Below are 14789 nucleotides of genomic sequence, written 5' to 3'. Positions count from 1 at the left end.
CCTACATTAATCTTTTTTAAGATTTTGAGAGAAAACTAAAATTTTAAATTTTTACGAAATTTTTTATTTATTATTATTTTTTCTGCAAAAATGGTATGTAGAGGAAGGAAGGTTAGCCATGCTTGCCTTCCAAGTTCCGACCTTTCTCATTCCAAACTTGCCTTCTAACACCTCCTCTTACCAACCCTTTTCTTATTCCTCCTCTCTCTCTCTCTTTTTCTCTCCTTTTACCTAATAAATCTCTCAAAAAGAAAAGAAGTCAAGAATGATAAATTTAATAAATAACAGTAAATAAACACTACAAGAAAGGTTTGAATAAAGGTTGGGGGATAGTCAAAAGAGGCTGGCCGCTTGGAATAAGACGAGGAAAGGAAGGAGAACAATCAGGGGCACGTGTGTCCTTCTCAGTCCATGCCGCACACTACAGCAGTACAGCAATATAAAGGCCTGGTCAGGTCAAAACATTGCGTTTGGAGGAAGCTGCCTCCATCCATCACCATTTCCTTGATCCTCCATCTACCCATTCACCACCCCTGATGATGATGATGATGATGATGGGACCCACATTTATTTAGGTGGCAAAATTCAAGCATAAATCTTTGCCACTTGGCAAAAGAAAACCCAATATCTGAAAATTTAAACTGCTATTGGATGTTGTGGAAAATATAGATGAGATGGCACTTGGGCAATCCAAAGGTTTGCCTTTCCTTATCTAAACGATATCTCATATTGAACATATTATCCTCCACATGGCAGAAATAGGATAAATTATCTAGCAAAGAGATCAAGGATGAGGGACTGGGGGATAGGTTCCGTGGCAACGTTGCAAGTCTAGATGTTGGGATGAGATTGGTATACCGTATACATGACCCCAGTTCCACTTCCACCAGCCCATTCTCTTCAGATTTCACCTACCAAGCTTCAGTTCTAGAGATCTCCATGCCAAACAAACATACAACAAATCCCCTCTTGTCCCTTTCCTACCTAGAAAGTCTAAAATAAATAGATGAAAACAAAAACAAAGAAAAAATTAACGGCTCAGGCTCAGTAACGGGTAAGGACAAATCTGGTAACATGACAAAGATGCTTGTTGAAATGGACGGACTAGATTGGCTATAACAACCTTTCCATCTGTCTACAAAAGAGTATTCATTCAGAGAAGAATGAATCTTCAGATTTTCGATATGCATTTTGGGTTACTAGTACTAGTAGTAGAATAATAAAGAGAAGAGTTGTTGTAAACAATACTATAATGCCTTACTTTTAACACAAGGGTTTATTCCAATCAGATGGTGGAGGATTAAGGGCATATATGGACAGTCATGCTTAGTCCATCGTACTGCCACTTGAGCTTCCTCTATCCAGGTCTAGATAATTTCTGCACCTCACATTTGGTAGCTGAGGCCATCACCTAATAAGGGGCTGCGCGTGTATATGCCATTTCACTCTTTGTTGAGGCATACAGGCCAGCAAGTAAGAAGAGGAATTCTAATCATTCTCTGGCTGTGGTCAGTAGCAAAAACAAACAGGAAAAATCAATTCAACAGCACATGGGTGAGATAGCTAGACTGAAACTACCAAGAGACCCATACAGTCTGTTTCTGATGCCAGTGGCTCAGACAATCAGACTGGTTTTCAATCCAGCACTGACCTGCTAATGGTTGCTCTATCACGGCCTGGACTATTAGGTCATATTGGTAGAGCGTTAGGGCCCCAACCATTGCGACCAGTTGGTGTGAATGTGCATATAACAATGGACAATTCTTAAGTTCTTCAGGTCCCCACATCCCTTTCAATGTTATCATCTGTTGTTTCTGTTCAAGTCAATAGAAGAAGCAACCTGGACATTGAGCATTGTAGACCAAATCGATATGTGATCCTTGCCATGAAACTATATTTCATTCTCTTCAAGACATTATATGATTACAATAAGTGACTCCAAGGATTTCTATGATGATCAGTCACCTTAACTTCTCAGCCATCTCAAACATAATGAGATGCCAACGCTGAGTGCTGAGTTTATACAAATTCCGTCTGGTAATACCCGGGTAAGTATTGGATACATCGGAGCCTGAAATACATGAAACCTACAAACAACCTAGGAAGAATTCCCAACTGATTGTTCAAGCTAGGATTAAGAGAATGATTACATATGGGTAACTCTATAAAAATGCACTTCACAGTGCGACTATATTTATATTATCCAGTAATGCATGTAAAGCGTTCCAACTCAAGGGAAGAAAAAACAAGGACTGTTCAAAGGTAATTGTCAAATGGGCAGATGCACATTAAGGTTCTATGTCAACTGCAATCCACTTAACTATCACTATACCTCTGACATTCTTGGAACCATATGCTATCTCCAGGTTCTAATAGGAGTCTCAGAGATCTGCTCTCTTGGATAAGTTCTCTGATCGTCTTTTCTGTCTGTAGCAAATTGTTCAGTAGGTATTGGTAGTTCAATGTACACACTGTACTGAGGTTCACAGTTTCCAGAGGGGGTCTGCTGCTCTTCCATTACTGGTTTTTGAAAATGGAGGAAACAACATGGTAATGAAATCCAGTTCATGAAATAGGAGCAATTAACGCCGTCCATTTGCCCAATACCGGTTATGGTTCCCAGGTCTCATATGGGGATTCCTTTGAGCCATACCCTGCTTAGGGAGATCATGCAACTCCATGACCTGTATTGTCCGTTGCCTCTTTGCTGCATAAGAAACAAAAGTGCCCAATCACATTTGATTCTAGACTCATTACCCAAAACTTAAACATAACAGAGAAACCAATATAAGGCCAGGTGAACATTGTACAAACTACAAACCATTTTCAGCTTGCTGGTACCCCTCCTGAAGCTTCCTCTTGGTGGCTTCCAATTTTACCCGGACTGAAAATTCATCCGAGCATTTTGACTTCTGTTGGACAAAATCCCAATATTAGATCTAGACCAAAGATTTAAATTTAAACAAGGCTATTGTCAATTATCACTTCTAATACTTACATCTTGCTGACTAGCTATAGGCCGCCTTTGAATTCCCATGCTCTCTGGTTTTTGCTGTGATTTTGTTTCATTATTGGCTCTATGCTCTAAGCTTAATTTTGGAGGTCTCCCTGGCCCTGTGTCAGTGGCGAAGGGCTTTGTTTGTTTGATGACAGGTTCCAGTTTATGTACTTGTTGGCCTTTATTCTCCTTGGTAAGCATGTTTGCTCCATGGGGAGGTTGTTGCTTCCTCCTGGGGATGTTGTGGTTGTCCAGTGACATTTTCCTTCCATTCTCACGATTATTGTCCAGTTCCCCACTGTTCCGAGGGTCTGCATAAACATTGCAAGACCAGGAATAATGAGTTCCTGGAGATGGGAATTCAACAGAAGAAAAGGAAGAAATTTCAAAAATTCCAAATTTGACTCACTTCCATCATCATCCATCCCATCAAAAAACTTCACATTGGTCCAGATAAAAAGCATGAAAAACAGATTTCAGTCAGTTCAAAGTTAATAATTCTTCAAAAATAAATTTTGACCACAGAAGTAAGAAAAATGATTTGTAATTTAGAAAACACAATATGTACCTGAGAAAGCTCTATTCCAGTAGTCTGAGTAGCCAAAAAAAAACCTTCATCTAGTGGAGGAGAAGGGAGCCCTTCCTCTTCATCAAGAGTAGAAGGGTTAACAGAGTCAGGTGAACCTTCTGCACCCACAGATTCACGAGTAAAATTAATGTTATAAGTATCAGTACACATTTTAAAGAAAGCAATTCGTTAACAATTTTAAATGCATCTCTAACAATTCACAACACGAGGAACAGAACCTTACCTGTAATAGCATTTGCAGACCTTACCCATTCATCTACCATAACTTTCCACCCACTGCAATTGACAACAGACAGTTAAATTATAAGTAGAATTCTAATCAAGAAATAAAACCTAGGAAAGCCATGAGTCTGATCATCCATAATTTGAGGAACATGCAAAAAGATATAAAATTAGGGTTGTCACCGAATTAGTATATGAAGTTATGAACAAATGATTGAAGGAGGAAGCCTTCAGCTTCAAGGTATTAAATTTTGGTTTCAAAAAGATTATGACTTTCAACCTGCTCTGGAATAAAAACTGTTACAGAATTTCAGTCAAGCTCCATGAAAAATAAGTCACATTAAGCTCATGCTCCTAGTTTTTCTCTTGTTTTTCTCTTTCAACCTGCTCTGAAATATATTACCACTATTTCATTTAAGTGACCCTCAAAACCGAAATGGCATTTCAAGGATTTCACTTATCTTAAAATCTCATTCACCATCACCAGTAATGGTAGTTAAAGATTTAATCCCTGTAAGTTTGTTAGTTAAGATAATAAAGGCCTCTTAAGTTGAACTGGATTATATAATGAACATATGGAAATTGAATAATTGGGTGTTTTAGCCTATTGACTGCAAATTAGCAAAAATTGCTGGAAGAAACCAAAGCAAGCTAGGCTAGCTAGCAGTGTTCTAAGTTTATAAAGAGCAGCAAATTAGTTAACAAATGCAGGACAGAAACATAGGAAATTATCAGCCTCACTAAATAGAGAAGCTGAAATGTATAGTATTAAAATCATCAGACATCACTATTTTTTTTTATAGGTAGACAACACCACTAATTTCGTACCTGATGAGAGTCCTTGCAAGGTGACGGATCTCCTTTGATCCATGCTTCCGGACATTATTTACAGCCCTTCCAATCTCCGTTGCCTGAGAAAATGGAACTTGATGAGAGAGAAGGATTATGAAAAGGCATTCCAACTTCTTCAAAAAATCAAGAATAATAAAAGGACATTTTTGTCCTCTCAAAACAAAAATAGGTAGTTAGGTTAATAAAAACTAAATTAGTTTAATATTCAAAGTTCTCTAAGCATAAATAGAAGGATAATGCTGGATTCTATTTGAACCTTCAGGGTGTCCACGGACAGTGCCATAAGCTGAAGCCTCCTTAATGACTCAAATATTACTCCTTCAGACTGCAAACAGTGATCAAATCAATCAGAACCAAAAACCAGAAAATTTAAAAACAACTTAATTAGACATTCCAATTGTACTTGGGATGCCAAATTCCAACCACACAATCCACTCAATAAAAAGCAATTAAAGCAACCCAATCGGAACCAAAAAAAGCACAGAATAGCTAAAGTTAATTAGATCTTCTAACTGCACTACAGCATCCAAGTAGTAATCCAAACCATCAACACAATGAACAACAACCAACTAAAGCAACCCAAACACTGTGAAATAAAGAGCTAGGAATAAATTATTTATATTTTCCAACTGCATCAGAGCATCCAAGCTGTAACTAAACAATCTTCACAACAAACAGTAATCAGATAAATCTGATCAGAACCAGGTATCACAACCAAAAATTAAGTCAATTAGATCATTCTTCTGGACCAGAACTACAAAATTTTACCCAAATGATTTAGCAACAAAAGCTGCTATAATGGGGAAAAATCTTCAAACCTAAGTTAAGTTTCGATAAGAAAATTCTGGTCAACAACAATGAGGACTAGAACAATATCCAAACAGATATTCTCTAATCTCTATGCACCCTCTGTAACCAAAACCAAGTTGCAGTAACAAATACTAGCGTTGAACAGATTAACAAAGTAACAACAGCAATAATGATGATAGTGGTGGTGGTGGTAGTGGTAAGAAACAGACCTCTTCTTCACTATTGGCAAGAACATCTTTGATCCTCAGAACCTCCTTAACAATTTGACTCTCCTCTTCAATCTCCTCTGTCAGTGCCTCCGCTTCATCATAGCTGTAATTGCTAACCCGGATCATGTTCATTTCATTGTTATCATTGGAACTGCTATTGACCTTACTCTCTTTACCACCATGACCCTCAAAATCACCACCATTCTTGCAATCTCCATCACCCTCCTCCGCCGGTACTTGCAACTCCACACGATCACATCCGAAACACCTGGTCATTCGACAACAAAAAAGCATCTCTGCAATTCGATCCCTTCTCATCTTGAACTCTTCCGGACAATCAGAAGAAGCGACCATGATAGCATGCTCGATAACTTCAAAGATATCCAAATTAGCACTCCGGAAGTACTTCCTCCAGTAATCAAGGTTGCCCGATTTTGCATCCATGACGAAAATCGGCGCCGGAGGTCAGATTCCAACGATGCCGATGAAGCAAGAAATGTCTTCTTACGACCGGCAGGAAAAGACCCAGAAACAGGCGGTCGATCTTCGCATGTTTTGATCAAAAGAACTAGATACGAGTTACGTTTGTGAGCCGTAATCAAACGCGGTTTCAGTCTGAAAAATGAAAACCGCAACAAAAATCAACTGTCCAATCGGATTTCAGCGTAAAAAGCTACTCAACCAAAGACGCATAAACTAAAAAGAATCGCAAGCTTTCGCAGTTTCAATCAAATTTTCATCAATCGGAAAACGCAAATGGGTACTCCTTTCCAACCAAGCCAATCCTAATCTCAATCAAGAAACCACCTTTCAGACCGTCTCTCGGATCAGATTACAGCGTGAAAAAAAAAGTCGCGTAATCGGACCCAGAACGGGGACAATCAAGCTCCTCAGCACTCCAATCCAGACAAACTCCAAATGGGTACCGGTAACACCGCCCGAACCAAACTTCGGTTACTAGATTTCGATCGGAAAAACCAAAAGGAAAAAGCCACTAAGAAATTTGGGCTTCTTCTGAAGAAGAAAATATTGTAATCTGAGGGAAAAAGGGGGGAAGAGAAAATGGAGGAAAAACTCTTTATTCCACTCTAATTCAAGAAAAGTTAATGGAATACCGGGGACTTGAAAACGACGCGAATTTCTGCAGAATCAAAGAGATAATAAAACCGAGCTCGTGAGGAGATGTCAAGCGATTTTTTCCAAAATCGCTTTATTACTGAAATGGGTTTCTTCTCCAATTATTAATTTTTTTTTTTCTCTCGATCTTTCTTTCTTTCTTCTTCACGTCTGTTTGACTTGTCCTCCCAGTTCAAGGGTTTCGTTCACGCACAGGCACACTCAGATAGAAAAGGCTAAAACAAGGATAAAAGAATGAGAGAGCCTTTCTTTGGCTTTTGGTTTTCGATTTCGATGATCTGAGGAAGCAAGAAACAAGAAACAAGAACCGATTTTGTTTCCTTCTGAATCGTAAAAATTTTTATTTTCATTTATTACTGGTTTTGTTTGTAATTATCATCCAGATTTGTTTTATTAATTAATAAATTAAGAAATATTCTCTTCTGAGAGAATGGTCTTTAGTAGATAAGTGGTTTTGCGGAAGCGTGGGTTCCTGGAAAGTGGTTTTCTTGCTAGCTAATCTCTTCCCAAACCACTCGCCGCGAGTATTTCGCCGTGTCGGAACGTAGCCAAGCAAAAACTCGGTTGCCTCGCTTTACTCCTCGTCTGAAGTTCTGAGCACCATAGTCTGCAGTTTACACCCATTTTCTTCTTTTTTTTTTTTTTTAAATACAGGCAATAATCCCGTTTGGGCAATTTCTTGAATGGGAATGGAATTTGGAAATGAGGTGGTCAATTCTACTCTACGTATTTTGTGGATTCCACTGTATGGGTTAAATTTTTTAGTGAAGTGAAATTTGATAGTGGATTTTAAGCCTTCAATTACGAATTTTGATGGAAACCCTAAAATGGGTAGACAATTTTTCTCATAATTATGGTAATCAGAATATATAAAAGGGTAGATTTTTTGAATTTTGTGAAATTTGAATATATTCTTATTCCTTCGATCCGAAATATTACAACTTATTTCTGAAACTAACAAGTAACAAGTGCTTCCCCCTTAATAAGACCATTTGTTTTGAATAATGATTGGGTAAGTGATTGAAACATTTTTCATAAAAATTTAAGACAACGGAATTTCAATTCCACTTCTACTACTCTAGTTCAAATACAGCTTAAGGTGGGATTTGGAAGTCTGAAATTTTGCCATTTTTATTGTCTCGAACTATTAAGTGTTTGTCCCCCTTTGGTGCATTTGGTTACACTTTTGATAAGTCTACTTCTTACTTAAATATTGCTCAAATTAATAAGTAATTGATGAACACAGTGCTTTAAGTAATTCATCCCCTAGCAATGTTGGTCAAATTTATGCTTTAAATAACTCTCCTAGCCATTTGATAAGGGCTGGAGCTGGAGTCGCTGAACTGAATGATTTTTTGTTTTGTTTCTAGTGAATAGAATAAAAGAAATAAATATTGAAATATTTAAGAGCGTAGATTACTATAAACAACCTACAACTTCTTTAAAAACTTATTCAGAAATAAGATTTTTAGTTCAGCCACTTCAGCCTGTTATGATTTATAAACGCCCCCTTGTACTGTTAAAGGTGCTAAACCGACATTTAGGCTTCAGCCTGTGTTATTCGTGTAAAATCCTCTTAGGCAGTGATTTAGTTTAAGTTCTAGGTAGGCATAGTCCCTTCAGTTGGTCTTGTTTTGAAATTTTAAGTGTATCTACATAATGGCAATAAAATTGTCCATTTAGTTTGAATTGTGAACAGATCAGGTCTAATTTGGGATAGCTTGTACCAGTTCCATCTAGATTATTAATCAGGACAAAACCATAGACCCAGAACTATTCTCATTAATAATGAGATAATTGAGTCTGACCTGATTATAATTATATTAACAGTTATAATTATTTAAATAAATAATAACCTAAATTTTTGTTTTTGATAATATGATGTTGATAAAAATGACAATAAAATAATAAATTATTTAATCAATTGTTTTTAATTGAAATTATCTTATATTATATATCAAATTTGCCCTTCTACATATAAAAAATAATACAAATCGAAGAAGAACTAGGAAATCTTTATATATTATTAACTAAGCAATTGGTTTGAGTCTGAATCGATTTGGAACAAACAAGAACCAGAACAGACCCAATTATTAATCGATATAAAATTATAGAACCAAAACCAATATAATCAGTTCAGATCTATCTAGTAGAACCAACCCATTAACAGCCCTACATTTAGTGCCCAAAAAGCTAAACAGTTATATTTTGAGATGATTAGAGATAGAGTCCTACCTAGGCACATTAATGGGTTGGGTTGATTCAACCCAAACTTGACCCTATGCAGCTAAACTAAAATAAAGAGTAGATATTGAACCTGACACACCACATCCCATCTATAATACACTTATGTTTTTTTTTTTTTTTTTTCTTCTTAAGGCTCCATTTGGAAAAAGTACAAATAGATAATACAAAAATATAAGGTTTTACACTCCAAGAAACAGAACAATCTACACAAGACGGAAGGGTAACTCGACCCCATGAATTGCTAATACAGATAAACATTAAATCTTTAGGGAAAGAGAAAAAACAAAAATTGAGGGGTTGGGGAAACACAAAGAAAGCTTGATGCGCTGTCTAATACGTACACCTATATTCAGCCACGCTTATATATGTGAATGGATTGAATTCAGCACAGGTTAATCTCAAACCGAAATCGATCCAAAACCCCAATTAAGGTTGACCCAACACCGACCCAATAAGATCGGATCAGTGCGGGTTCACCACTAAATCCAGCCCACTTAGATCCCTAGTTCCATCGTATTGGTTAACAAATACGTTGTTTATGAAGACTGTTTTTTATGGTGTGTTTCAATGAATTGGTTATTGGCCAAGCCAAATAAAATGAAAAAGAAAAAGTAAAGTTCCCACATATGGCATCCAAGTTATCCAACTACCTTTCTTATAATTTTACAAGAAAAAGGCACGTGCTGCACGTGGTATTAATAGATGACAAAAAGCATAAGAGGCCTTAGATATTTTGTGCACTCTCCCGTAAAAATTGGGTATCGGCTTTACATAGTAATTGATATACACCGTATAAATGTAAGTCTTTAATACCAACCTACTTTAATTATGATATGGGAGATTTTTGTATTATTTCCCTTTTCATTTTAATTCTAAACATGCATATTTCATCGTTTTCACATTTTTAGCTTTATTCATATTGAAGAATGTGGTGTGGAATTTTCTAATAAATTCATGTCATATACACCATGGGGACTAGTTGGGTTGGTTTCTATGTTCAGACTATAAAAGTTAAAGGGTCACTTATTAAAACACGTTTTTTTTAATTTATTAAAACCTACTGTATAGTTTGTGTTTTTATTAAAATACCTCTAATTTATTTATTCGACCTTTCATTAAATGAAAGTGGAAATGACAGTTTTAATGTTAACATCCATTAAGATAAATTTAATAAAAAAAAAAAAACAAAAGTACCATTTTTATTTTTACTTAAACAGGCACATCCACTATTATTTTTTGGTTAAATTTTTTTTCTACACAAGAAAGTGCTATGGGTACTTTTGGAATAAACAATTATGGATCCATATCTTTGAACATTTTGCACTCAGTTTAGGGGTACTTTTGGAATAAATAATCATGGGTCCATGCCCTTAAACATTTTCCACTTAGTTTAGATGATCACTTTACTATTTTGATATGGCAAAACAAATAGTTCTTAATGAAAGAGTCTATTAAGTAACTAGATTACAAACCATAAGCAGTGTTTTAGTAAATCACCCAAAATTAAATCAGAATAATTTAGTAGTATCAAATAGTGTAAATGGGGCTAGGATCTGCTACAAACAAAAGCATGTACAATAGGTTGTACAATCAATCAAGAGTGAACATGCTACTGATTGGGGTCCACACCTTATGTGTATGGATTATTGGTTTGTTCTGGACTTCTAGGGTGCAAGTTGGGAAGGTTGGACTGGGTAGCTTGGGTTTAAGATCAACCCGGGTCCAACCCTAAAAATTGGGTAAGGCCCAAGCTTGACCTGAGTCCAAGGTCAAGCTTGAACTGTCCAACCCAAGCCTAGCCTGGACTGAAATTTGATGCACTCGAACTGGACTCGGGCCTGGGTAGGGATTGGGTTCATCTAGGGGTGAGAATTATTCGGTTAAAACTGAAATACCGAACCAAAATTTTGGTTTCAGTTTTTTCAATTTGTTTGTTTTAGTTTTTGGGTAATTCAGTTCGGTTAGTTCAGTTTTTAGGAATTTTGGTTTTCGAAGTTAGAAATTTTGTTAACCGAAAAAACCGAATTAACTGAAATTCATTATATAATATGTAATATAGAACGTATAATATATGATATGTTATATATTTATATATTAATATATTATAATGAAATTCAATTTCATAATATATATTAATATATAATATATTATAATATATAATATATTTTATAGGTTATAATATATAATATTATATACATATATATTAATTAAATTCAATTTTTAACCGAAAATTTTGGTTTTCTTGTAATTTGTTTTCAGTTTTGGTTTTCATTTTTTATTTTGGTTTTTAACGAATAAATCGAATGCTTACCCCTAGGTTCGTCAATCAACCCATATTAAAACTTAATATAAATGTATGTATGTATGGTTTATAAAAAAATGCATATATATGTACATAGGCAGGCTGGGGCTCAAGTTAGGATAAGTTAGAGTTAGACTAGAGCCAGGTTAAGACTAGGGGTGGCAACAAGCCGAGCTTTTCACGAGCTACTCGAGCTCGGCTCGTGAAAAGCTTGGCTCGGCTCAGTTTCAATCGAGCTCAAGCTCGAGCTCGAGCCCAATTCATTGGCTCGATTACTAAACGAGCCGAGTTCGAGCCTACTAGAGCTATAATAAAAATATTATAATTCTTAATTTTTTAATATCAAATAAAAAATATTTTTATATATAATTTTTTATTCCTATAAAATATTTTTTCTCAAAATTGAGCTCGAGCCGAGTCGAGCTCGAACTTATGAATTTTTTACTCGAGCCAAGCTCAAGCTCAAGGTTCTGGCTCGAACAGGGCTCGAGCTTGAGCCTTATAGAACAGTCTCAATCTGAGCTCGAACCTCATACTATTCGACTCGGCTCGATTCGAATCCACACCTAATTAAGACTATCTAAGAGTCAGGCTTAAATTTGGCATAAAAAATAAAAGAGTCCAAACTTTTGGGATGCCCTAAAATCCAAGTTTAACCCATGTAAAATTGCGGACTAGGTCAGCTCAAGCTCAGGTTGGGCTGCCCAAATTGCACCCCTAGACCCTAGTTTGTTCGATCTTAATTGGTTACATAGCCAGTTGAACACAAGTACAGAACTTTGTTTGAAATTTGTTTGTAGCAGCTCCTGGGTAATATTAATGCTTATAAGGGGCCCTATATCCTATGTCTAGATATTTTAAATGTAGTCATCAAGTTAAGACAATAAGAAAGTACAGTAAAAAATGTGATAATAGAATTCTGCTTTTGAGCTTTGGATTTACGCTAACCAAAACTGTGACAAAAGTGTTTTAAGCATTTGGTAAGTTTTTTCAAACATAATGTAACGTTAAATATATATACTTTTAAGCCCAAAACGCAGCCTAAATTTTGGGATTTCTGCTTTGGACTTCAAAAGCATAAATCCTGAAGCTTAGCGAAACATAGTGTAAAATGCCTTTTCATTTTTTTTACCCTTATATATTTACTCGTGGTTTTAAAAACCAGCAAACTACATGGTCAAACTGTTCGACTCGATAACTGTCACCGATCCAATTCCATTTATCACTCGGCCTGGATTTTCCCAAAAATAAAAAAATAAATTATTCAATTGGTCAATTAATAAACCATTGGCCCAAACGGTTGAACCACTAAACCATTCAATCTAAACACGGTTTACAATTTAATTTTTTAAACTAAAATAGGGCCGGAGAGGGGGACAAACCTGAGAGAAATAGATCAGACGGTTGAACTACAATCAGAATGCAATATACAACATAAATGGAATTCAAACATTTTGACTCCTCTAACTCAAACGGTTGAACTGCTGATCCATGAATAGGAGGAAAAGATAGTTTTGTTTCTGGGTTGGTTTTTAAAATCTCGCCTTTTAATATACACTAATAATTATATAAAGGCAAATAACTATGCTGCAAATAATATAAATAAGTTGAGGTTAAACAATCAAAAAATTATTAATCTAAAAATCCATTAAACTTTCACTAAAAATAAATATTAACAAAACTTAGTAAATATTAAAAATGTGTTTTAATTCTACTTAAAAGTCCAACTTAATAAACGCTAACAAAAATAAGAAATTTAAATATAAAAATATTAGTTGATAGTTTTAACAATATTATTAGATAACTTAAGAGTTGAAACCTTAATAAACGCTAATAAAAATATTAATTGATAGTTTTAAAATACCAACAATTAACTAAAAATCAAAAAAATTCTAAAAAACCTAAACATAATTAAAATACTAAAAATAATTAAAAAATATTGAAAATTAACAATATTTTATATTAAAAGGGTATTTACTAATAATAATTAAAATACTAAAATACAATTAATAGTATTTTATTATTAAAAATACCAAAAATTATTAAAAAACACCCAAGCCAGAAATTATTGAAAATTAGCTGTATTTTTTAATAACTATGGTATTTATTTAGTTATTAAATTTATTTTTACTGAAATCAAATATAAATTAATTTTGTAGTGACTAATAATCAAAAATAATTGATGAAAATACTGAAAATTATTGAAAAATACTCATATGCAAAAATTACTGAATAATAATGAAAAACATAAAAAATTAATTAAAAATCCAAAAATTCTGAAAAACCTAAAGCTTAAATAAAATACTAAAAATATTTAAAAATTTAAATTAATTGTATTTTATTGCAAAAAATACTGAATAATAATAAAAAAATAATGTACTTAATTATTAATAGTAATATAATTAGCAATAAATATTTTTTAAACTATAATTAATAGTAATTATAATTTAAGCTATAAATAGAGAAAATTACATTGAATTACCAAAAAGTTATATTTATTTACCAGAAAATTACATTCAATTAGTTTTAGCCAAGAAATTAGCAATATTTCTGAAAATATGATAATTTCCATAAATTATTGTATTTTAAATAAATACAATAATTTAATAATTATAATATTTTAATAGCTAACAATATTTTAATAATTAATAATAAAAAGTAACAAACCGTTTATAAGTTAACCTAACCCAATTAGATCTATAAATTTGCAGGCTCAAGCAACTATATTCTTTTGAGTTAGGTCTAGTTGAAATATAAACCATGCCTAGCCACACATTATCAGGGATAATTAGATCCAAAGTCTAATTGTGTATCAATTTTTTAGAGTCCAATGATAGCTTTAGTGGATAGGGCCCAAGCTAAACAACCCCTAATAAGCTTAACTTGGAAGTTATATGCATATATGGTAAATAACAAATTTTATATTAATATATATAAAAATGTTATATGCTTTTATACTAGACTAGAAATAAATAAAAATTTTAATTTGTAAAAAATCATAGTTTTATAATTAACATGGGCCTCTTTATCAACAGAAAATATGCAAGCCCGAGCCCGAGCCTAGCCCAACTATCAAGCCTAGATCTTGAGACCGAGCTTAGCCCTTATATAAAGCCCGAAGCCCAATCTGTACACAAAGTGTCTTATTTTCAGTATACTTTTATAAACTAATATTATATTAATTTAGTAATAAATTAATATACTAATTTATATTTCCTAATAGTAAATTGATATTTATTAATAATTTAAGAAGCATATATATATAGGGTAAATTACAAAGACCCCCCTATACTTTCTTTTGCTACAAAGACCCCCCTTGTACTATGACCATGAGACAAAGACCCCCTTCCGTTAGCTTTCTGTCCAAAAAATCCGTTGTAATATTTTTTAATCTCCATACTACCCTTGTAATATGGGAATGGA

At 34.2% G+C, this 14789-nt stretch overlaps 1 protein-coding gene across 5 annotated transcripts; it reads right to left on the bottom strand.

Moving 5' to 3' along the window:
* Window positions 1-1872: 1872 nt before the first annotated feature.
* LOC104607851 (Transcription elongation factor (TFIIS) family protein) lies at window positions 1873-7561 on the bottom strand. 5 transcript variants are annotated; one of them, XM_010273599.3, is made up of 10 exons: window positions 6796-7105; window positions 5681-6295; window positions 4918-4986; window positions 4638-4720; window positions 3811-3863; window positions 3567-3685; window positions 3408-3435; window positions 2999-3309; window positions 2822-2912; window positions 1873-2707 (listed from the first exon to the last, which is right to left on the bottom strand). In XM_010273599.3, the coding sequence occupies exons 2-10, from the start codon at window positions 6122-6124 to the stop codon at window positions 2583-2585; spliced, it is 1323 nt and encodes a 440-aa protein (XP_010271901.1). In that variant the 5' UTR covers window positions 6125-6295; window positions 6796-7105; the 3' UTR covers window positions 1873-2582. The 5 variants fall into 5 exon arrangements, with proteins under 5 accessions (XP_010271901.1, XP_088747679.1, XP_010271900.1 ...); XM_088891553.1 differs by having other exon boundaries at window positions 6488-6810; XM_010273598.3 differs by having other exon boundaries at window positions 5681-7561.
* Between the last annotated feature and the right edge of the window lie 7228 nt (window positions 7562-14789).

This window comes from Nelumbo nucifera, chromosome 7, assembly GCF_055504915.1.
Source record: "Nelumbo nucifera cultivar China Antique chromosome 7, China Antique-T2T, whole genome shotgun sequence".
Lineage (NCBI taxonomy): Eukaryota > Viridiplantae > Streptophyta > Magnoliopsida > Proteales > Nelumbonaceae > Nelumbo > Nelumbo nucifera.
This window is presented reverse-complemented; position numbering and strand designations above follow the sequence as displayed.